Source organism: Zalophus californianus, chromosome 5, assembly GCF_009762305.2.
Source record: "Zalophus californianus isolate mZalCal1 chromosome 5, mZalCal1.pri.v2, whole genome shotgun sequence".
Lineage (NCBI taxonomy): Eukaryota > Metazoa > Chordata > Mammalia > Carnivora > Otariidae > Zalophus > Zalophus californianus.
The window spans coordinates 26135463-26159053 of record NC_045599.1 but is presented as its reverse complement, the minus strand read 5'-3'; the positions used below and the strand labels follow the sequence as shown (position 1 = coordinate 26159053).

The 23591-nt window shown below is 41.5% G+C and overlaps 1 protein-coding gene across 3 annotated transcripts in view; it reads right to left on the bottom strand.

The window, feature by feature from the left end:
- Positions 1-1211: 1211 nt before the first annotated feature.
- RAD50 (RAD50 double strand break repair protein) overlaps positions 1212-23591 on the bottom strand; it is a 91791-nt gene continuing 69411 nt past the window's right edge. For all 3 annotated transcript variants that reach the window (XM_027607197.1, XM_027607196.2, XM_027607198.2), the window contains 4 exons: positions 6250-6335; positions 5590-5732; positions 2919-3052; positions 1212-1557 (listed from right to left, as the gene is read on the bottom strand). In XM_027607197.1, coding sequence (XP_027462998.1) covers positions 1371-1557; positions 2919-3052; positions 5590-5732; positions 6250-6335 — 550 coding nt within the window. In that variant the 3' untranslated portion in view covers positions 1212-1370. The remainder of the gene's footprint in view (positions 1558-2918; positions 3053-5589; positions 5733-6249; positions 6336-23591) is intronic.

Below are 23591 nucleotides of genomic sequence, written 5' to 3'. Positions count from 1 at the left end.
GGATTGGGACTTTGCAATCTTCGGAGGGCGTTCTCCAGCCTATCACAGATACCCGAGGGCCTCAGGGCTTCTTTGCACACCCCGGCTGAGGAGGACTGCCTGCACCGTAGACTCAGTAGAGTCACAGATGGTACAAAACTGCTTGTGCCACGTGACTCAGATCCAGAAAGCTAAAACTCCATGGTCCAATTCAAAAGCGTGAGACTTGGTAGCATTGTGTGTGTAGTGCTTGGGAAAAGCTTCCTGGTGTCAGCTGGCAATCCCAGGATAAAAGTGTGACTGGACTTTTGTTAGAAACGACTCTGGAATGAGAATGAGTCCTACTCTTCCAGGTCTGGTCGGACCTCACCGGGAGGAGGCCGGGGCTTGGTGAGTCTTGCTTGCCTTCCACACCGGAATGCACACCGGATGAACAATCAGGATTGAAGGTGAAGCAGAGACGGTACATAGGACAGATGTAGAGACGGACAGACTTCATGAGGGCAGATCATGCCCCCAAGCCAAGGGTGGCCTGCTCCTGATCAGAGCTGGATGTGCACAGTGGAGAACGTCTGTCTAGAGAGAGCCCCAAGTTTGGATGGCTCCCTGGCAAGGGCGTGTGGGGAGGGAAGATGGTAGGTACCGAATGACATGATTACTTAAGGTTCCTTCAAACCCTGGTGCCCCATGTGACTACTTTGAATTTTACTTGGGGAAACTGAGTCCCAGTGAGGGTGGTCACTTCCTGGATTTATAAAGTTCAGAGCAGAGTGAAATATTAAAACCTCTTCATTTCTGGTCTTTAGATACGAATGCTTGCTAATAACTCAAATTATCAAGACAGTGAGAACCTACTTCTCAAAAGTCCATTGAAAAGTGGAAGTTGAGTGAAGTAACCTCAGGTACGAGGAAGCATTCATTTATGCTGGGAAGGGAAGCAGGGGAGTGGAGTCCAACTGTGTTGCTATTGAGCCCCCCAGGCCCATCAGAGGCTGCCTGTAGGGGGTTGACGTTCAGGAAATCAGTCCAAATTTCATGTGAAACTTTTTTTTTAAGATTTATTTATTTGACAGAGACACAGCGGGAGAGGGAACACAAGCAGGGGGAGTGGGAGAGGGAGAAGCAGACTCCCCGCCGAGCAGGGAGCCCGATGCGGGGCTCCATCCTGGGACCCTGGGATCATGACCTGAGCCGAAGGCAGACGCTTAACGACTGAGCCACCCGGGTGCCCCCATGTGAAACAATTTTAATGATGGCAGAACCTCTCAGACATTCAAAATCCTAGACGCAAAGCTCCTCTGAGAGGACAGATTTTCCTACTGACTCATTTGATACCAGAAATAAGCACTTGCCTGAGGACTTGTGTTTCCAAGGCAAAATCTTGACTATTTTTAATGAACATAAGAACCCAGGGAGCTAACACTACATTTCACAATCTCTGAGCACTGATCGATGTTCTTCTTAATCCTGTAGAATTTCTCCACATATTCAGAACGGCCTAAGAGCTCCACAAAATCTTCATCATGAGTGATGACCAGAAGCTGGAAGTTACGCTGCTGTGAGCGACTCTTGATTATCCTGAAACAGTACATTTAGAATGTTTTATTACTGGAGAGCACAAATAATCCTTTCCTTTATATAGAAAGTCACTGAGAACCTTGTTGGACACCTGACACAATGTGCCAGCCCTGTAGGAAACTGGAAAGGGGTGGGGTGGACCAAGGCCTTCACACCCGCCGGCTATGAGTCCCGTCTCTCCACCCACCACCCCCCCCCCCCCCCCCGACCCCGTGACAGTGCCGGTGCCTGAAGTGAGTCTTCGCCTAGGTCTGACACAGGCACTGGGAAGAATACTCGATGTAGTTTCTTCCAGAACACAAATTTCTTCTTACTAAAGCAGGTAGAAATGTTTTACGTAATTTTCCTTAATATCTGTTCAACTTTAGGAGGAGTCTGACGTATTTGTCTGGGGTTTTTGTGACCTGTCACTAATTCTCTCTGAGAGACAAAAAAAAAAAAAAAAGACTGACTACAGGCAAGGGAAATTACATTTGCAAGCCCCTCTGCCTTCTCAGGAGCTGGGTCTACTTAGAATTCTGCCACCACCAGTCACTAGATGCATCATTAGTATGACACAAAGGAGGCCTGAGTGGGTGTACTGGGAACATTTTTGCTCATTATCTATATGCTGAGGTAACTAGGTATGAGACTGAAATCAGGCTTTTTCTTTTAACTAATTTATTTATCCCTTGCCTGCAGCTGGATGCACTTAGCTTTCAAAAGTAGTAGCCCTTACGCACTGGCCACACAAGACTACGGAGACATGGCTGAGAAAGGGGTCCCTGATATCCTCTCTGCCAGAAAGAAGGTATCTGGAGCCAGAGTACCCAAAACAGCTGCTCTAGCTTAGAAAAAGGGCCTTTCCTCTGTCAGCACAGTCTTTCAGCAATGGGTGCCTATCCCTGGCGCCTGTACCACGGGCATGTGAATGTGGCAAAGGTATGTGCAATTCTACTTTCTAGAGTCTACTTAACCACTATTACACTTTTTGAGTAAGAGCTGTCATTCCTCATAGGGCTGGGGAGATGGGCCCAAATCCCCTGTTACCACCTACAAATGTTTTAGCAGGGCATGCTAAGTCCTCTACATGACACGTGGGCTCCGCTAGCGGGGGGGTTTACAGAAAAACCAAACCAAGCCAGGAAACCCTTCAGTTTCCCTATGAACACACTCGGGGAGATGCAGGATGTGTCTGGGACTGCTGTTCACTACCTAGTTCTTTTTTAAGCATCTGAAGAATTACTATCAAAGGTAAAGCCTAAGGTCTGCCACCAACCAGCTTCTCCAAGGAAGACACATCTAGAGAGGATTTTCACCATAGCTTTTAAGGTAAGATAAAGAGTTCTATCATAACCTGCCCCCAAACTGGAGATACTTACTCAACAAGAGCAAGTGCAAGAGATTCAATGTTTTCTCGGTCAAGATTTGTTGTTGGCTCATCCAAGGCAAGGATGCCACAGTTCAAGCAGAACGTTTCAGCCAAGGCCAGGCGAATGATGAGTGAGGCTAATACCTGGAATGAAGCACCAGAGCTGAGCTGTACCGCACAGACCTTTTCCTCATTCACTTTTAGGAAAGCAGGCAGACCCGGCCTACTGTCTTTGTCAGGGAAAGGGAGCAACGTCATGGGCTCACTGACCTCAGGTAAATCACTGCTCCTTTATCTGGGACAGCCTGGCACTGTGACCAGACTCTTAAACCCTTCCAGAAGGTGAGCCATCTGTCATTGGCAGTGAAATAAAACGCTAAAAGCAATGGTGATCTCACTATCCCCAAATACACACAAATCTTGTCAGCTATAATGAAACTTGGAAGGCACAGGTTTGAATCTGAAATGCATTACTGTTTATCTGTAACTAGTAATTTGAGTAATAGTATAAGATTAACAACATTAAAAATTCAAGGCCCGGATCTTTTATTTTCCTGATAATGACATTAGTTAGAAAACGTGGACACATGACAACTTCCAGAGTCCCACACACACTTTTTCTGAGTGATCTTGCAATCTCTCTGTTCCGTGGTGCAAAAGGGACACTGTGATTTTACCTACACTTAAATGTCTACGTGTATAATTTTGAGCAAGCCGGGACAGAAAGAATATTCCTGGGTCAATGTTATCGGGAGTACATAAGTATGGTTTTATTTAAGCTTACCTATAGGAAATCCAAGGAACTGACACTTGGAGGCACTTTCTTGGTTAATAGAAACCCAACACTAATACCCTCAGATGCAGCTGAAGCCATCTGAGGGCATAAGGGACTCAGAATTAAGAGTGACAGAGTAGTCTAGGAAGTATAAACTACTTTTGTGTGAGGTGTCAATACCCTGTCCCCCGAACCTGCAAACAAAGGAGCATCCGTGAGTGACAGAGCAGTTTACAGCCTCTGACGCCCAGGGCAGGCTGGCAGACAGAAGTCAGGATCATAGCTGGGCCCTTTGGGGAAGACACTTCCTTCCCGTATTTGAACCCTGCTGTGGCTGCCACCTCTACCACCATGTACTCAGAGTAGAGTTTAAATGAAGTTCCTGGCCCACGTCTACGAAATTATTAGTCTTCTTCCTCAATTACTGCTCATTTTTATAATTTAGAGTATCTTTAGGAAATCTACTTTGTTCAGAAAATAATTTTCAAAGTATTCTTAATCCAAAGGGACAGGTTTCAAACTCTATTTTCTCATTCACAATTACCACTGAAAATCACCAAAGCCAAGTAGGAATACTGATTATAGATCACAAATTTCTCATTTTTGCAAACTATGATTAAGATAATAATCTGCATGTGCCTTAAATTGGTACCTGCCGTCTGGGCTGACAACAAAATACATACACACAGGATTGTTTTAAAGCAAAAACTGAAAACTATGACATACCTCAGATAATGTGAGCAGCCATTTCGAGAACTGTTAAGATTTTGTTTAGAAAATTGGGGGTCTAGAAGTGTTATCAGATATAATCTGCTTCTAATCTGAAAGGAGGAAGCTCAAGAATCCAGAATCCAGACCATCTTGTTACAAACCTGCACACAAAGGACCCAGCCTCGTTCTCCCAAGGATGCAGGTCCAATTTTCCTGACTCATTAGAGCTTTATTCCTCTTTCTGATTTGCTCTGTGCTCCCTATCCAACATAGCCTATTCTGCCAGAGCCTCAGGTGGAGCTAAGTGGCCTGGTCCAGGAGCTGGGGTGGTAGGGATGGGGTGGGGGTGGGGGTGGGGGTGGGGGTGGGGGTGGGGGTGGTGGTGGTGGTGTGTGTGTGTGTGTGTGTGTGTGTGTGTGTGTGTGTGTGTGTGTGTGTGTGTGTAGAGGGGAGAGGAAACTGTGGGTGTTATGGCTTCTGGTCTAGCAGACCCTTCTTTTAACATTTTTAAGCAATCTCTACAGCCAACATGGGGCTCAAACTCACAACCCCAAGATCAAAGGTGTATGGTCTACCAACTGAGCCAGCCAGATGCCCCTAGCACACCTTTCTTTTAGAGGATCTACAGGCCCAAAGGCTGGGCTGAAGGGGGAGAGGGGCAGGGACTCAGTCCTGTGATGGGGATGCTTTCTCAATGAGAGTTTTATATTTTAATGCCTCATCTGGCTCAACCTAGGATCTGGTTTGGTAATACTGCCTATCATTGTTTCTAACATCCCTCCCCCACCTTTGACTGCTCTGAAATCAGGATGCACTCTTACAATTACAGCTGCAATTTTTTTCTTTCTTGGTGGCACATAAAAGTGTCTTATAAGTGATGACACAGGAACTTTATTCCCACAAGGCATGTTATGAAACAATGGTTGTTAGCTGCTTGTTCTGCGTAAGGCCTATCATGTGAGAATGTTTCAGACCCCTTCTCCGAAAGGACCACCTAATGGTGCAGGAAATGCTGGTGAGGACTGGAAGAGTGGAACGGGATAGCGGAGTCTGATCAACTTTATGTGGCAACAAACAGTGCTCCGAGGAGCTTCTCACCATTCCCGGGCAGCCCCGGGTGCTTTCATGGCACCAAGGGTAGTTTCTCCCTGTCATTTCTCTGTGCACAGGTGGCTCCCGAGGCTGAGGTACCTGCCTTTTGTCCAGCACTGCATCGTCCTCGCATATCCAAGGCTGTGTCTCCCTTGAGCATCACCACGCGGTAGTTATAATTCCGCCTTTTATCAGAGGCTGATACATTTTCATCGGCATCGGACCGAATTTCTATGTATTCAATATCTGACACACAAAGAAGATTATTTCAGAGGAGCCTACACTCTGTAGCCTTTTGTCACTCGCAGGTATTAAGTAAGGCTTCTATGAAGCAATGTGTGAAGCTGACATTACCAAACTGGCTGAAAGGGTTCAGGAGGCAAAAGCAACCCAGATGCCCCAACCCTCAGTCTCAGCTCTGCCTTTCTTAGTTCCCCTATTAAGAGTTTCCTCCTGCTGGTTTTCTTCTTATCGCCTTTCAGCTTATCCCTATCTACACTTCAACAGAATCTATTAGGTCATCAGTTAAATATAATATGTACACAGCCAAATATGTAAGTCCTGTCAGGCTCTGGAATAAAAAACCTTGCATTTTTTTTCTCTGCTACAAGATGTTGTCAAGATAAGAATTCTTAGAAAATCTCAAAGAGATGTTCAAAAAGGGGTCCAGGCGATAATGCTGGCATGATGAGAGATCCTATGCGGCAAGAGCTAGGGATGGGGCTTTGGAAAAAAAGCATTCACGACAAACCATGTCAATTACCTTGTCCACGATAGGTACTTCGCCAAAGGTCACGAATAATTTTGTTGATTTCTTCCATTTTCATACTGTGAAATTTCATGATTGCTCTGGAAAAAGAAGACATTAGTACTTAAAAGGAAAAATAATGAGATGATAATTATATGTAATAGTGTATTTTAAAAATATGAAATATATAGTGTGTATCATAATAAAAGTAACATCTTAACAATCTCATGAAATTACGGGTATTTCCAATGATAAAAGCAGAATACAGGAAGAGCTGGAAACAATAACCGGAACATTGCTGCATGGCTACTAATGAATGCAGCCTGGCGTGCCCCCAGGGCCTGAGTCCTGACCCTGCTCCATTGTCACTCCGTGACAGGACAAATACCCCCTCAAAGAAGTATTTAAATCCTGTAAAAATCTCAGAAAATTTGGACAACTTTTCTTAGGCTTACTGGAAGGACTGTAGCCACTGAGGCCTACCAGGTACAGGAGGACCTACCTGCGGAGTAAAGGGATGGCAACGAGTTAAAGACGGGAGGGGAGGTGTACAGGGTCCCCTAGTCTATGGGGACACACGCACAACTCTGAAATGTGGCCTTTTCATTTCTGTTACTAGTATAAGGTTCACCGAAAGTCAACCTAGCCTCTTCAGGTGCTTTAATTCCTCAGATGTGTGAGCTTTTCACCAACCAGAGGGATGGTTGAGAGAGCAATTTAGAGACTTAAGCCGAGATGAAACCCAAAACTTCTATTTTTCCTTCCTAGTTGAAGACTTAAGAAATCCCAACTCCAAATATATGCATTAATTTCCATTTGTCCTGTCAGCCTCCCCACCCCGACTCCACAACATACTTAAAACACTAGTACTTTCTAAATACTAGGAAGAAGGAAAGAAACGTTTGTAAAAACAAAAGTAGCCTGTTAAAAACTAACTTCATTCTTACTATAGTTACCTTTCATCAAAAAGCCCTTAGGTTCTTTGGAAATGGGTTTATGAACTAACAAATGTTGCATCAGTGACAAAAAGGCAAGCATCACTGCCATGACCATACAGAGGATGTGAGGCGGCCCTACTTCCATTTGCAAACCTCTTATCTGATATATACAAAAAAAGAAACTGAACGTAATGCTACTGGCTCTGCAGAATCATTTCATGATCTTTTGGTTCACCAGCAAGCAAGAAAGAAATGACTCAACATAAATACACTTCAAATATCAGATGAAGGATTTTGAAGTAATAAGACTGGAAAAAACCATATTGTGCTTGCTGGTGAGAATGCTGCAAGCCTCCATTTTCTAATTCATATGTCTATCCCAGCCTGACATTTTACACTCCTGTCAAAAGGACTGAGACCAAACTCCTAAGTATTTGCCAAATAAGCAACAAAACCCCTTGAGAATGTTCTTAGGACCAATCATGTAATCCACAGCTCTTCACACATTACAATCCTGATTTTTTTTTTTAAGATTTTATTTATTTATTTGACAGAGAGAGAGACAGCGAGAGAGGGAACACAAGCAGGGGGAGTGGGAGAGGGAGAAGCAGGCTCCCTGCTGAGCAGGAAGCCCAATGTGGGGCTTAATGTGGGGCTTGATCCCAGGACCCTGGGACCATGACCCGAGCCAAAGGCAGACACTTAATGACTGAGCCACCCAGGCCCCCTACAATTCTGATTTTTCAAATAATTTTAGAAACAGGTTATCTTTGGGGCACCTGGGTGGCTCAGTCATTAAGCGTCTGCCTTCAGCTCGGGTCATGGTCCCAGGGTCCTGGGATCGAGCCCCGCATCAGGCTTCCTGCTCCGCGAGAAGCCTGCTTCTCCCTCTCCCCCTCCCCCTGCTTGTGTTCCCTCTCTCGTTGTGTCTGTCAAATAAATAAAATGTTAAAAAAAAAAAAAGTCATCTTTCCATTCAACTTAAAGATCTTTCATAACTAACCTAAGTAATCATACCCAAGGTGGAGAACAAACTCCACGTGTCCAAGATGCACACACACAGCCCCTGCCATGGGTTCCTTGTACAACAGAGGTGGTACATCCTTATCTGTGAGAGAGAGAGCACTGCAAGTAGCAGCTCTAGTCCTGAGGGAGATCTGGACTCCCAAAGGGGTGTGTCACGCTGAGCTGATGCCTAGTGCTGTTGGCCAGACCATAAACTAATCTTTGTATCCTCTCTCTTCAGTATGGAGTTTACCAGCCCACTTGCAACAGCAGGGGATGATTAAGATAACCACATTACATCCACTTGAGGGATAATAGTGACATTAGTTGTTACCACTAATGACCATTTAAATCTGTGAAGCATAATTATGGTAAGCAATTATGTCATTTAATCCTTACAACAATACTGGGAGCTGGCTTTAGTTATCCCCGTTTTACCATTAAGAAAACTGATACTTTAACAATGAATTTTCTGAAAAAGAAACTGATCCCACTTTATAATAGCATCAAAACCAATAAAATACTTAGGTACAAATCTAACCAAGGAGGTCAAAGATCTTTATTCTGAAAACTAAGACACTGATGAAAGAAACCAAAGACACATATAAATGAAAAAGTAGCCCATGTTCATCGATTGGAAGAATTAATATTGTTAAAATATCAAAAGCCATCTATAGATTCAGTGCAATCCCTGTTAAGATCCTACTGGCATTTTTTACAGAAATAGAGGAAACACTCCTAAAATTTATATGGAACCACAAAATATCCCAAATAGCCAAAGAAATCCTGAGAAAGAATAACAAAAAGCAGGAGGCATCACACTTTGATTTCAAGCTATAGTCTTGAAAACATTATAACACTGGCATAAAAATAGACAAATGGATCAGGAGAACAGAATCTAGAGCCCAGAAACAAACCCAAATATAAACAGTCCAACTAAAATGTGCCAAGGGAGCCAATACTCAATGGAGAAAAGGTCATCACTTCCAATAAATGATGCTGGGATAAATGGATATTCTCATGTAGAAGAATGAAATTGGACCCCTATGTTACAACACTCACAAAAATTAACTCGAAATGGATTAAGAGCTTAAATTTAAATCTAAGACCTAAAACCATGAAACTCCTAGAAGAAAACATGGGAAATAAGTTCTTTGACATGATTTTTTGGAAATCATACCTGAAGCAAAAGTAACAAACAAAAAATAGGGGCGCCTGGGGGGCTCAGTCAGTTGAGTGTCTGACTCTTGATTTTGGCTCAGATCATGATCTCAGGGTCATAGGATCGAGCCTCACATTGGGCACTCACCAGGGAGTCTGCTTATTATTCTCTCTCTTGCTCTCCCTCTGCCCCTCTCCCTGCTCTTTTCTTTCTCTCTCAAAAAAATAATCTTTATTAAAAAAAAAAAATTAAGTGGGACTACATCAAACTGTACCTCAAAAGAAATCATAAATAAAATGAAAAGACAAACTACAGAATGGGCAAAAATATTTGCAAACCATGTATCTGATAGAGGGGGTTAAGATCTAAAATATACAAAGAACTTAGGGGTGCCTAGGTGGCTCAGTCAGTTAAGTGTCTGCCTTCAGGTCAGATCATGATCCCAGGCTCCTGGGATGGAGCCCCAAGTCAGGCTCCCTTTTCAGGAGGTAGTCTACTTTTCCCTCTGTCCCCCTGCTCGTGTTTGCTTGCTCTCGCTCTCAAATAAATAAAATCTTATATATTTTATATATAACACACACACACACACAACTCCTATAATTCAATAGCAAAAAGAAGTTGACTCTTGAACAACACAGAAATTAGGGGTGCCAAGTCGTCACACAGTTAAAATTCATGTGTAACTTTGCCCTAAAACCTAACTAATAGCCTACTGTTGACTGGAAGAAGCCTTACCCATAACATAAACAGTCGATTAACACATATATGTTATATGTATTACATACTAGAGTCTTACAATAAAGTAAGCTAGAAGAAAGAGAATGTTAAGAAAATTACAAGAGAAAATACATTTATGGAACGGTACCTTATTTACTGAAAAAGATACACATTTAAGTGAATCCACACAGTCCAAACCCATATTATTCAAGGGTCACCTGTAACCCAATTAAAAAAAATGGGCATAGGACCTGAACTGACATTTTTCCAAAGAAGATACATAGATGGCCAATAAAGTACAAAAAAGTACTTTTTCTGATTTTACATAAAAAGATGTGTCGCTAGTCATTAGGGAAACACATATTAAAACCACAATGAGATAACACTTCATACCTGTTAGAATAGCCATCATCGAAAAGACAAGAGATAATAAAAGCTGGCAGGGATGTGGAGAAAAGGGAACCCTTGCGTACTGCTGGTGGGACTGTAAACCAGTGCAGCCATTATGGAAAGCATTATGAAGGTTCCTAAAAAAAATTAAAAATAGAACTACCATATGATCTAGCAATTTCCACTTCTAGGGATATATTCAAAGGAGATGAAAACAATATGTCAAAGGGGTATCTGCTCCCCCATGTTCACAGCAGCATTATTTACAATAGCCATGACATGGAAACAACCTAAGTGTCCATGGGTGGATAAAGATGTGTATGTATTTAATGGATTATTATTTAGCCATTAAAAAAATGAGGAAATTCTATTTGGGACAATATGGAAGGACTTGAAGGCATTATGCCAAGTGAAGTAAGTTAGAGAAAGACAACATTGTATGATCTCACTTATATGTGGAATCTAAACAAAACAAAAACACCAAACTCACAGAAAAAAGGGATCAGATTTGTGGTCACCAGAGGTGGAGGATGGGAGGAGGGAGAATTGGAGGAAGGTGGTCAAAAGGTACAAATTTCCAGTTATAAGTAAGTACTAGGGATGTAACGTACACCATGATGACTGTGGCTAACACTGCCATATGATATACAGGAAAGTTAAGGGAATACATCCTTATAGTTGTCATCACAAGGAGAAATTTTTTTTCTTTTTATTATATCTGTATGAGAAAATGGATGTTAGCTGAATCCACTGTGCTAACTAATCATTTTGCAGTACATGTAAACCAAACCATCACGTTGTACATCTTAATACAGTTATGTATGTCAATTATTTCTCAATAACAGTGAAAAAAACCTGATGTCTCATGACATTAGCAACTCGGTCACAATTAGAGAAAAGTGGTTAGGATGTTAACAATTTTTATTATGAATATCATAATTAAAATTAAAAAGGCAGCCAAAATGCCATCTTGAAAGACACCAGGCTCAGATAGTTTTATGAATAAGTGTCAGCTCAAAAGTATATAAAGTATTACACAGCAAGGAGAGATATAAGAAAAAAAGGGAAAAAAGTACAGGTCTAATTATTTTGCTTATGAATACAGATACAAATATTCTAAACAAAATCAAATTTAGTGGCAAGGCATTAAAAAGACCAAGTAATATCATGGTATCAGTGGTATCATATTCAAGTAGCATTTATCCCAAGGAAGCAAGACTAGTACAACAGGAAAAATAATTTAAGATAACTGCATTAACAGATTAAAGAAAAAAATGATCTCAGTAATTGTCAAAGTATTTGATATAAACACCGAGTTTTGATAAAATATTCAGAAAGTGAAAAACAGAAGAAATTCTTTCAACTTGACAAAATGACTATCAGATATCCACAGCAAGCATCAAATTTAATGTTAAAATAGAAAGGAGGACTTCTAAAGAACAAGAGAAAGATGCCTCTTCTTATGGCTAATGTCCTAGAAATCCCTAAAAATTCAGTAAGACAAGAAAAATGAAGAATAAATGAGAGGAAAACAACTTATTGTTTCTGCAGATGATGTAACTGTGCACTTAGAAAATCTAAGGAATCAACTGAAAAACTATTAAGACTAATAAGGTGGTCAGATATAAACATAAAAAAATATTAGTATTATATAGTAAACAAAATCCAATAGGAAACCTAATAGAAAAGAGGATCCTATTCACAGTGGTAATAAAAATTATGAAATACCTAGGAAGAAATCTAACAAAATGGTACAGGATCTAGAGGGAAAAGCTATAAAAGCTATAAAACCTTACAAAAGAACAACCCTTACCACAGAACAAAAAGAATTGATTAAGTAGGAGAAACTTACTATTGAGTGCAAAATGGGAGATTTAATATTGCAAAGAGGTCCATTCTCCTCAAGTAATCCATTAAGTTAAATGCAATCCAAACAGAACTTCCAATAAGATTAAAAATTAATGACATCCACAAGGTGACCCTAAAGTTAGTATCAGGTAAAAGAATAAATCAAAGTACTGGGACAGGAATCAAATGAAATAAACACCCCCCCCCCCAAAATAGAGAACTTTTAGTCTCCAACCGGTATTTCCCATCAGTGGGAAAAGTTTCAATAGTGTTGGAAAGAGGAAGGATTACATCTCTATCTTTATTCTTATTTCTTTTACTTTTTATTTTTTAAAGACTCAGAGAGAGCAAGCGGAAGAGTGAACACGTGTGTGTACGTATGTACACACACACACACACCCAGTAGGGGGAGGGGCAGAGGGAGAGAAACTTGAGCAGACTCCAGGCTGAGCATGGAGCCCAACATGGGGCTTGATCTCATGACCCTGACATTATGACCTGAGCTGAAATCAAGAGTCGGACACTCAACCAACTGAGCCACCCAGGTGCCCCATACATCACCATCTTTATTAAACCTCAAAATTCAAATGAATTAAAGGATTAAAAGTTAAATAAAACTATCAGAATAAATTATTAATAGTTATAAATAAATAAAACTATCAGTTTTATAATCTTAGGACTGGAAAGCCTTTCTAAGGAAGAAGCCATAAAGAAGGCGGCTTAACGATTTGCCTACCTAAAAATTAAGTCACTAAAAGTACCATAAAGTTAAAGGTCAAATGACAAACTGGGAATAACTACTTGCAATGTATGAGAAAAGGATTACCGTCGAAAATCTATTAAAAAAAAAAAGTGGTACAACTCACTAAGAAAAAGATAACCTAACAGAAAAGCTGGTAAAGAGATATGAACAACAGTTCTCAGAGAAGAAATACAAATAGCCAACATATGAAACGACATTTAACCTCACTAGTAAACAAGGAAATGTAAATTCAAGTGAGAACATTTTTTGTGCAACAGACTGGCAAAAATTAAAAAGGTTGATAATATGAAATGCAGTCATGTTGAAATGGGTACTTTCACACCCTACTGGTGGAAACACAAATTTTGTGTTTTGGGAAGGCATTTTGGCACTAACAAGTTAAAGATGTACATACCCTCTGTCCCAGTAACTGTTTCTAAGAAGCTATCTTTCTGGTCTATCTGCCCACGTGTGCAAAGACTTATGTTGTAGCATTATCTATAGTATCAAACATTTAAAAACTTCCTAAAATGTCCACTGGTGGTTAAATCAAGCAGGTAACATCCATTTTGTAGAGTATTATGTAGCCATTAAAAATAATGACATACTTACATATATATAAAAGATTTTCATCACATGTTCAGGGACAAAACAGAAAAATACCTATAGGGTGATACTATTCACATAAAACAAAGACCTATTTGTGTGTACATAACATGCAAAAAGCACTGTTAGGGAAATGACAATGTCATCACTATAATAATATTTAAGTGCTCAATAAATTCTAGTCATTGTCATGGAAATGAACTTAAGTCTAATATGAACCGTGTTGGGTAGTGTACATAGTAATGGACAACAGGGAAGCATAAATATCTGAAATACAAGGCTAAGTGGTACAAGTGGTACAAATACCATGGAGTATAAAGGAAGGAAAAATCACATCATTTGGGAAGGGCTTCAACAAGGTAACATTCCACAGAGGAGAAGGATCACAGGAAAATGTGAGGCATCTTAAGGGGACAAAATGGTTCAGTTTGGGTAGAACACACTGAATAGTGAGAGACAAAATGGGAAAGACCAGATGTGGAGAGTATTTCTTCATATTAGAAGTGAATAGGGACCACCGCCTTTAGGAAAATAAACCTGTGCAGAACGCTGTGGGAGCTGACTAACACAGGCCCAAGGATTAACTTCACAACACACCTTGTAGCCCCTGGACTTTACAGGTAATGAATATTTAAGAATGACCTTGAAAATCCTTGACCTGTAGTAAACTATCATTCCGCTCAAAGATATGTATTTCACTCACTGGAAACTGTTGCGGGTAAGTGGTCATCTGAGTAGTTGCATCAGCCCCACCATGTGCCTGGAATGTGTATGTCACTCAGTTACGTCTATCCTCACTCCTGTGAAGTAGTATGTTTTGTGAAAAGTGACTCCCAGAAGAAAGTGAAAAGGTCCAATATCGAAGACAGCAGTGGTTTATAAGTTGTTCAGTCTTATTATTTAAATACTCTTTTGAATGTGGGAAGACTAACTTAAAAATTTCAGTAATAATCAGTTGCATTTTAAGAGGATGAAGGATGGCTTTAGTGGTATTTATATTTTGATGCTCTATCAAAGTCTTAAAATGTGATCCTCACACATGACAAGGGCTTAACACATTATCCAAACCCAGAGAATGTACAACACCAAGAGTGAACCAAATGTAAACTACAGATTTGGGGTGATCTGCTGAGGGATGGTGAGTGACGGGGGGCTGGGGGGAGGCTATAGTTACGGCACAAGGGATTGGTGGGGGCGAGGGGATATGGCAAATCTCTGTACTTTCTGCTCAGTTTTGCTACAGACCTAAAACTGCTCTAAAATAGTGTATTTTAAAAAGAGAGAGAAAGAGAGAGATCTGTGCCAGCAGAGCACATGGGCTGTTTCCATCCATGTCCCTCATCCTTTACATGCCAGGCTGACTGGACTGTCCTTCAGCACCTCTTTGCACCATGGCTTCTGCCCAAGCAATGAGATAACTTTTTATTTTGTTCTAAGTTGTCCAACTGCCTCCTACACTTGCCCCCCACTCTTGCACCTGAGTTCCTGTCTTCCTAAGTATACATGGGTTCCAACCTGATGTCACAAATGTAGTTTATTAGGCCTCCCCGGGACAGTAGTTCAGGGTTTTTGCTGCTTCTCTGAGTCTATTTTTTAAATAATTTTGGGACCCAGCCATTAGCAGAGAACTGAACCCCTGAAAAGGAGTCATTCCAGAGAGCAGGTATCTTAGGGGTTGGAAAAATATCACCTGAATAGACCAAAACCTCACCAGTCAGGAAAAGACCTTTCCAGTTCTTACCTCCTTCATTATTTAAACCATAACCATGGCTCAAGATACTGAGACAGAAAACTACCATTCTGCAAAACTTGAAGTGATACTCAAAATCCGAGGAGCACATAAAATAGCAAGTGGAAGTGGATGTCCCCCCTGGTCTCAGCTAGCTCACTGAATAATAAAACACTAAGTAAAAGGGCCAAATACATGAGTCTTATTAATAAAAAAATTAGTTCAGAATTACGATAAAAACTACTAACTTAGTGAAAATTTGCCACGTTGGAAAAAAGCAGCAAGAAAGATTATACCTGCAAAAGACATTTTCCAACATTATCCTCCTCCTTGTATTTAAAACTGTACCAAATTTTGAGATATATAAATTTCTAAAAAAAACTGGCTATGACCACTGCTATCCGTGACCACACCGGATACTCTTCCCTACTGCTCTAGTACTCACCACAGTTGACCACTTCCTGTCTCCCTGTATTTAGGTCAGCGGAAGCACTCTTCTGTAAGGGAATGATGAGTGTCATGTTCTACTGAGTATCATGTCCCAAACTAACAGGGACTTTCACTACTTAGCAAAACTCAAAATCTGTTATTTGCCAAACTGAAGTTGTACATTTAAAAGAAAAAATGACCTCTTTTTCTAGATGAAACTCTTAAAGACTATTAAACTCAAAACTACTGAACTAATTCCCTTTAGCCACACTCCCAAATATCAGCTTTTTAAAATTTAGGCAGTGGTTCAACTACTGTTGAAAGATAAACATTTGGTTAAAGAAATCTGCAGTGAGTGAGAAATGAGAAACCAGCTATCTTTTGGTTTTGCTTGATGCTAGTGAGGTTGCTGGTGTGGAACTGTACTGCATTCGTGGTGAGGGCAAGAGTGGTGGCTATGAGGTGAGCCCTGCATCAAAGCCCTCATCCTTAAGCTCTCCTCCCATACAAGGAGCCAGGCTCTGAACAGACTTCACAGAGTTGGCTGCCTTGGCCGTAAAACAATGAAAGTTACGTGTTTTCACTGAGTTTCAGAAGAAGTGTGACTTAACATGCAACATTCTGTATTTGGGGGAAAATGACAGTGGAAAACTTGGGGCACAGGATAGAACACTGTACTCTGAATGATATATTCCAAAAATCATGGGGCACCTGGGTGGCTGGCTCAGTCGGTTAGTCTGCCTTCAGCTCAGGTCATCATGATCCTGGGGTTGAGCCCCACATCGGGCTCCCTGCTCAGGGGGGAGTCTGCTTCTCCCTCTACCCTTCCCCCTGCTCCTTCTCTCAAATAAATAAAATCTTAAAAAAAATCATTTAATTAATGCCTTCTTTTTAAAGGGGTAAGGGGCAATATATTCTAAAGGGTATAGTTTTCTTCCCTTCTCATCTAGTATGAGTGTCTCTGACCACTGGCAAGCTTATAATCAGTGATGTTTTTAGATGATTACTAATAACAGATGGTAATCGGCTTTTCTTGAAAATGCACTGCTAATTTCCTGTGTTACCCTAAATAGACAGCTGAATGCAACAATTACACTGATTGCATGCTTCATTCTAAGAGGTGAAACAATGAGGGAAATTTTGGACCTTTCTTCTAGGTGAGAAGGCAAATTTAAGGCTCACAGTATGAACCTTAATAAGGCCACCATTTGCTAGCACAAGCCCACAAAGACTCAATTTTGGGGAAATCTGTACCACTTCTTTTTGTCTCATTTAGAAGAATCCATCTGATTACCAGATAACAGAACTCGGTAAACAGCCTGGCTTTGTTCCTTAAGGCAAGCCTAAATTGCTGGAAAGCACCTCTGCACCTCCCCGCCCCCACAAACTCCTCCTGACTGGCCCCATCAAGCCCCCTCACACACCCTCACACTGCTCAGTGTGATGGCTCTGGCACTGAGGTACTTTTCTCTACTGAAGTGCCCTCTGTTCATTATCTAAGGCCAAGGTCAAATACATCAAACACAGACTGTGGAGTACCTACCATGGGCACCCCTATTGGACCGTTAGCAGTTTGCAGAAGACAGGTATGATATTCCTGTTTTCCCATAGCCCGACAAGAAAACACTAACAGGGATTTCTGAATGCACATGTGCCTGATAGAGGGAATCCCTTTCCTTCCTGCTGTCAAGGCGTCTTGGGGTATGCAGGGATAGCTGGCAGGCTCCTAGGTATAGTTTCCTATTCAGTTAACACATATGAAACCGCAAGTCTGCAGGCCAATGTACTCCGAGGAGAAGTTACCTTGTAGCAGGATACATACAAGTAAAATTTAGAAGAAGCATCAAGCAAAACCTACCTTGGGCCCCACAGTCCCTCTGCCTATCATCCCACTTTTCAGCTCCCCTTCATAGAACTTCTTGTTAAGAATTCTCTCTACTCACTGTCTCCACTTCTTACCCCATTCTCTCCTCATCCAACTCCAAAGCTTCAGTTCAAGCCACTGAGACTGCTCCTCAAAATCATTAACACCTCCATCTGTCAAATTCAAGGGTCACTTCTGAGTCCTCGTCTCACCTGACCTCTCAATAACATGAGATTCTTGAAATAACTTTCTTCACTCAGTTTTCAAGATACTGTACCTTTTACATGTTTCTCCTACTTCATCAGCTACTTCATTAGATTTGTAAATATCTTGAGTCTTGGGACCCTTCCCTTCTCTATCTACAGTTGTGTCATGTAATCTCACTCTGTGGCTTTAAATACTACATATATGCTGGTGATTCCCAAATTATACCTTCCTCCTTAATTCTAGATTACACATCCAACTGCTTGAAGTGCCTACAGGTACCTTACACTTAAACTGTCTAAAACAAAACTCTAGATTTTCCCCTCCCCAATCCTGCCATTTCAGGGAATGGCAATTTGCTCCCCCAACATCCTCTTGCTCAAGTCAAAATATGCAGGAGCAATCTCTGATTCTGTTCTCCCCGTTTCCTCCCCTCCACCCAACTCGGAAGCAAGGCCAGTCAACTCCATATCCAAACCGAATCTTGAGTCCATCCTCTTCTCTTCATTTCCACTGCTACCTCTCTGGTCCAGCCCACCACCACTTCTTGGATTATGACAACAGTCTCCTCACTGGTCTCCTTGTTTCTATTCTTGCCCCTCTACGATCCATTCTCCAAACAGGAACCAGTGCAGTTTCTTCAAACTATGAATCAGATTATATTACTTTCCTGCTTCAAATCCTCCAGGGACTTCCTATCATACAGAGAATAAGTATCGAACTATTTACCAAGGCTACAAGGGCACCACATACTCTGGAACCATCTATCTCTGACGTCATTGCCCTGCTTACTATATTCTAGCCATGCTTCCTTTCTTAATCCTTCAATACCTCCTGTTCGAACTGGTCTTGGGGCCTATGCATCGGCTGGTCTCTCCACCTGGAAGGCTTGCATCTCTGCTTTGTGTGTGTATGGTGCTCCCTCTCGTCAATCAGGTCCCAGCTTAAATGCCACATTCTCAGAGAAGATCCTGCCTTCGAAAAGGCTTAAAGTGGCCCCTCAATTACCCCATCACCAAAGTTAATATTCACTGGGTAATCCTGGGCAGTCTTCTTAATCTTTCTGATAAATACTTGGCCTTTACAGGGTAGATGCAACAATTCAATTAGATTATAGCTAACAAACAGTAAGTATTCAATCAGTATTAACGTCCCCTCTGTACAGCTCTCACCCTTGAAAAATTTAGTCTCAAAGAATTTTTGGATTTTTAAAAAATTGGTAAACACGAGGGTTTATCCAAATAAGCACTGAGGATGAAACCACTGTAGTAATTAATTATTACTAATTTGGGATGATAAAAAAACACTGCAAAACTAAAATACCAGACAATAGAAACACAGCAGACAAGATCAGTTGTATTCAGGAAGAAGATCAAACAATTCACAGTAGAGCCATGGTTTTAAAACTTTGATGTACACTGGAATGACCAAGAAGTTTTGTTAAAACACTGCCTGTTGGGCCTTGTCTCCCCACATTATCTGATCCAACAGTCTGGAGTGGAGGCTGAGAATTTGCATTTCTAACAAGTTACAAGGTGGTGCTGATAATGCTGCTCCAGGACCTCTTTGAGAATCCAGACATTTGATTTTAAGTCAAACAATCAAATACACATATTAAAAATTTAAAGCGGGGCGGGGGGGTGGATGGTGGTGTCGGCAGGGGGCACCTGAGTGGCTCAGCTGGTTAAGTGGCCAACTCTTGATTTCAGCTCAGGTCATGGCTCAGGGTTGTGATATTAAGCCCCATGTCTGGCTCTGTGCCTGGCATGGAGCCTGCTTGAGATTCTCTCTCTCTTCCTCTTCCCACCCCTCCCTTCCACTCTCTCTTAACAACAAAAAAGGTAAATACCCAAATAACTAAAGGAGACTGTATCATTTCTAACCCAAAGAAGGGGAAAAGGAGGAATAAACAACAATAAATCAATTCCAAAGAAGGTGTTAAGTTGAAAAAAAAGGGGACAGAACTAAATACAACTATATTAAGTCATCACTTAAAATGAATTAAAAGGAGGCGGAGCAAGATGGCAGAGTAGGAGACCTGGATTTCCTCCGGTCTCAGGAATTCAGCTGAATAGGGATCAAACCATTCTGAACACCTATGAACTCAACAGGAGATCGAAGAGAAGAATAGCAACAACTCTCTGAACAGAGAAGCGACCACTTTCTGGAAGGTAGGACATGCGGAGAAGTGAATCCGAGGCGATATTCGGGAGGATAGACGGCGGGGGAGGGGCCTCTGTCGGCCACTTCTGGCAAGTGCTAGAGCCGCGGAGCACAAAATCGGAATTTTTAGAAGTCGGCTCCACTGAGGGACATCGCTCCAGTGGCTAAGCGGGGGGTGGAACCCTCACGGGACAGTGTGGTCTCAGGACCCTCAGGGCCACAGAAAGACCGGGGGTGCCTGAGTGTGGCAGAGCTCCCAGGTATCGGAGCGGGGAAGCCGGCTGCAGATACGGAGCCGAGGCGCGGGCTCTCAGCTCGGGGTTGCCATAAACTGTGATCCGCGGCCCAGTCGGGCCACTGCTCCTCCAGCAGGGACCCAACAAGCGGCAGAGCCGGGGAGACTCCCCTTCCTCCCCCGGGGGGAGCGGCGCGGGAGTGCGCTGCAGGGATCTGCTGGGTCTGGAGACTCCACACGGGGTCGGGTGCCAGAGACAGAAACGCTCGATCACAGGCCAGGTGAGCACGGAGTGTGGCTGGAGACCCGGGAGATGGGAGTGACTGCTTTTCTCTGGGGGTGCACTGAGGAGCGGGGCCCCAAGTTCTTGGCTCCTCCGGGCGGAGACTGGGAGGCCACCATTTTCACCCTGGTCCTCCAAAGCTGTACCGAGAGCTTGCAGGGAACAAAAGCTGCCGAGAGCAAACCCGAGCAGCTTGCTTAGCCTGGATGGGCAAGGGCGGGGCAATTCCACCTCCGGCAAAGACATTTGGGAACCACGGCAACAGGCCCTTCCCCCAGAAGATCAGCACGAACAGCCAGCCAAGACCAAGTTTACCGATCAAGGAGAACGGGAGAACTCCAGCGCTAGGGGAATAGTGCACATAGAATTCATGGCTTTTTTTACCATGATTCATTAGTTTTTCAAAGTTAATTTTTTTAACTTTTTTTTTTGAATTTTTCTTTTTCCCCTTTTCAACCAACATCTTATCAATCCCTTTTTTAAAAAAAACATTTTTTATTTTTCATTTTTAGAGTCGTATTTTATCCTTTCATAGTAGTTACCCTTATTTTTGGCATATATATATATATATAAGTTGTTCTCTCTTTAAAATTTTAAGATACAGTTTCTTCTAACAGATCAAAATATACCCTAAATCACTAGTGTATGGCTTTGTTCTAGTCTCCTACCTGATCACATTCTCTCTTTTTTTTTTTAAATCTTCTTTCTTTTTTCAAACAACTTATCAATTCCTTTTATAAAATCTTTTATAATTTTCATCTTTACAGTCATCTTCCATCCCTTCATTGTATCAACCCTCATTCTGTACATATATAAGTCTTTCTTCCTTTAAAATTTTGGGAGGCACTTTCTTCTAACAGACCAAAATACGCCCAAAATCTAGTGTGTGGCACTGATCTATGCACTAGCCTGATCATATTTGATCATATTCTGTTTTTGTTTGTTTTTATCTTTTTCTTTTTTTTTCTCTCTTTCTTTCCCTTTCTTTTCCCCTGGTTTCAGGTCTTTTCTGATTTGTATAGAGTATATTTGCTGGGGACGTTGTTAACCTGTTAGCATTTTGTTCTCTCATTCATCTATTCTCCTCTGGACAAAATGACAAGACGAAAAAAATCACCTCAGCAAAAAGAACAAGAGGTAGTACCGTCTGCCAGGGACCTACTCAATACAGACATTAGTATGATGTCAAACCTAGAGTTCAGAATCATGACTTTAAAGATACTAGCTGGGCTTGAAAAAAGCGTGGAAGTTATTAGAGAAACCCTTTCTGGAGAAATAAAAGAGCTAAAATCTAACCAAGTCGAAATCAAAAAGGCTTTTAATGAGGTGCAATAAAAAATGGGGGCACTAACTGCTAGGATAAATGAGGCAGAAGAGAGAATCAGCGATATAGAAGACCAAATGATGGAAAATAAAGAGGCTGAGAAAAAGAGATAGAAACAACTACTGAATCACGAGGGCAGAATTCGAGAGATAAGCGATACGATAAGATGAAACAACATTAGAATAATTGGGATCCCAGAAGAAGAAGAAAGAGAGAGGGGGCAGAAGGTATACTGGAGCAAATTATAGCAGAGAACGTCCCTAACGTGGGGAGGGAAACATGCATCAAAATCCAGGAGGCACAGAGAACCCCTCTCAAAATCAATAAAAATAGGTCAACACCCCGACATCTAATAGTAAAACTTATGAGTCTCAGAGACAAAGAGAAAATCCTGAAAGCAGCTCAGGAGAAGAGATATGTAACCTACAATGGTAGAAACATTAGATTGGCAACAGACCTATCCACAGAGACCTGGCAGGCCAGAAAGGACTGGCATGATATCTTCAGAGCACTAAACGAGAAAAATATGCAGCCAAGAATACTATATCCAGCTAGGCTGTCATTGAAAATAGGAGAGATAAAAAGCTTCCAGGACAAACAAAAACTAAAGGAATTTGCAAACACGAAACCAGCCCTCCAAGAAATATTGAAAGGGGTCCTCTAAGCAAAGAGAGAGCCTAAAAGCAGCATAGATCAGAAAGGAACAGAGACAATATACAGTAATAGTCACCTTACAGGCAATGCAATGGCACTAAATTCATACCTTTCAATAGTTACCCTGAACGTAAATGGGCTCAATGCCCCAATCAAAAGACACAGGCTATCAGATTGGATTGAAAAACAAGACCCATCGATATACCATCTGCAAGAGACTCATTTAGACCCAAAGACACCCCCAGATTGAAAGTGAGGGGGTGGAAAACCATTTACCATGCTAATGGACACCAAAAGAAAGCTGGGGTGGCAATCCTTTTATCAAACAAATTAGATTTTAAAACAAAGACTGTAATAAGAGATGAAGAAGGACACTATATCCTACTTAAAGGGTCTATCCAACAAGAAGATCTAACAATTGTAAATATCTATGCCCCGAACATGGGAGCAGCCAATTATATAAGGCGATTAATAACAAAAGAGAAGAAACACATTGACAACAATACAATAATAGTGGGGGACTTTAACACCCCCCTGACTGAAATGGACAGATCATCTAAGCAAAAGATCAACAAGGAAATAAAGATTTTAAATGAAACACTGGACCAAATGAACTTCACAGACATATTCAGAACATTCCATCCCAAAGCAATGGAATACACATTCTTCTCTAGTGCCCATGGAACATCCTCCAGAATTGATCACATCCTAGGTCACAAATCAGGTCTCAACCGGTACCAAAAGATCGGGATTATTCCCTGCATATTTTCAGACCACAATGCTTTGAAACTAGAACTCAATCACAAGAGGAAAGTTGGAAAGAACTCAAATACATGGAGGCTGAAGAGCATCCTACTAAAGAATGAATGGGTCAACCAGGAAATTAAAGAAGAATTAAAAAAATTCATGGAAACCAATGAAAATGAAAACCCAACTGTTCAAAATCTTTGGGATGCAGCAAAGGCAGTCCTGAGAGGAAAGTATATAGCAATACAAGCCTTTCTCAAGAAACAAGAAAGGTCTCAAATATACAACCTAACCCTACACCTAAAGAAGCTAGAGAA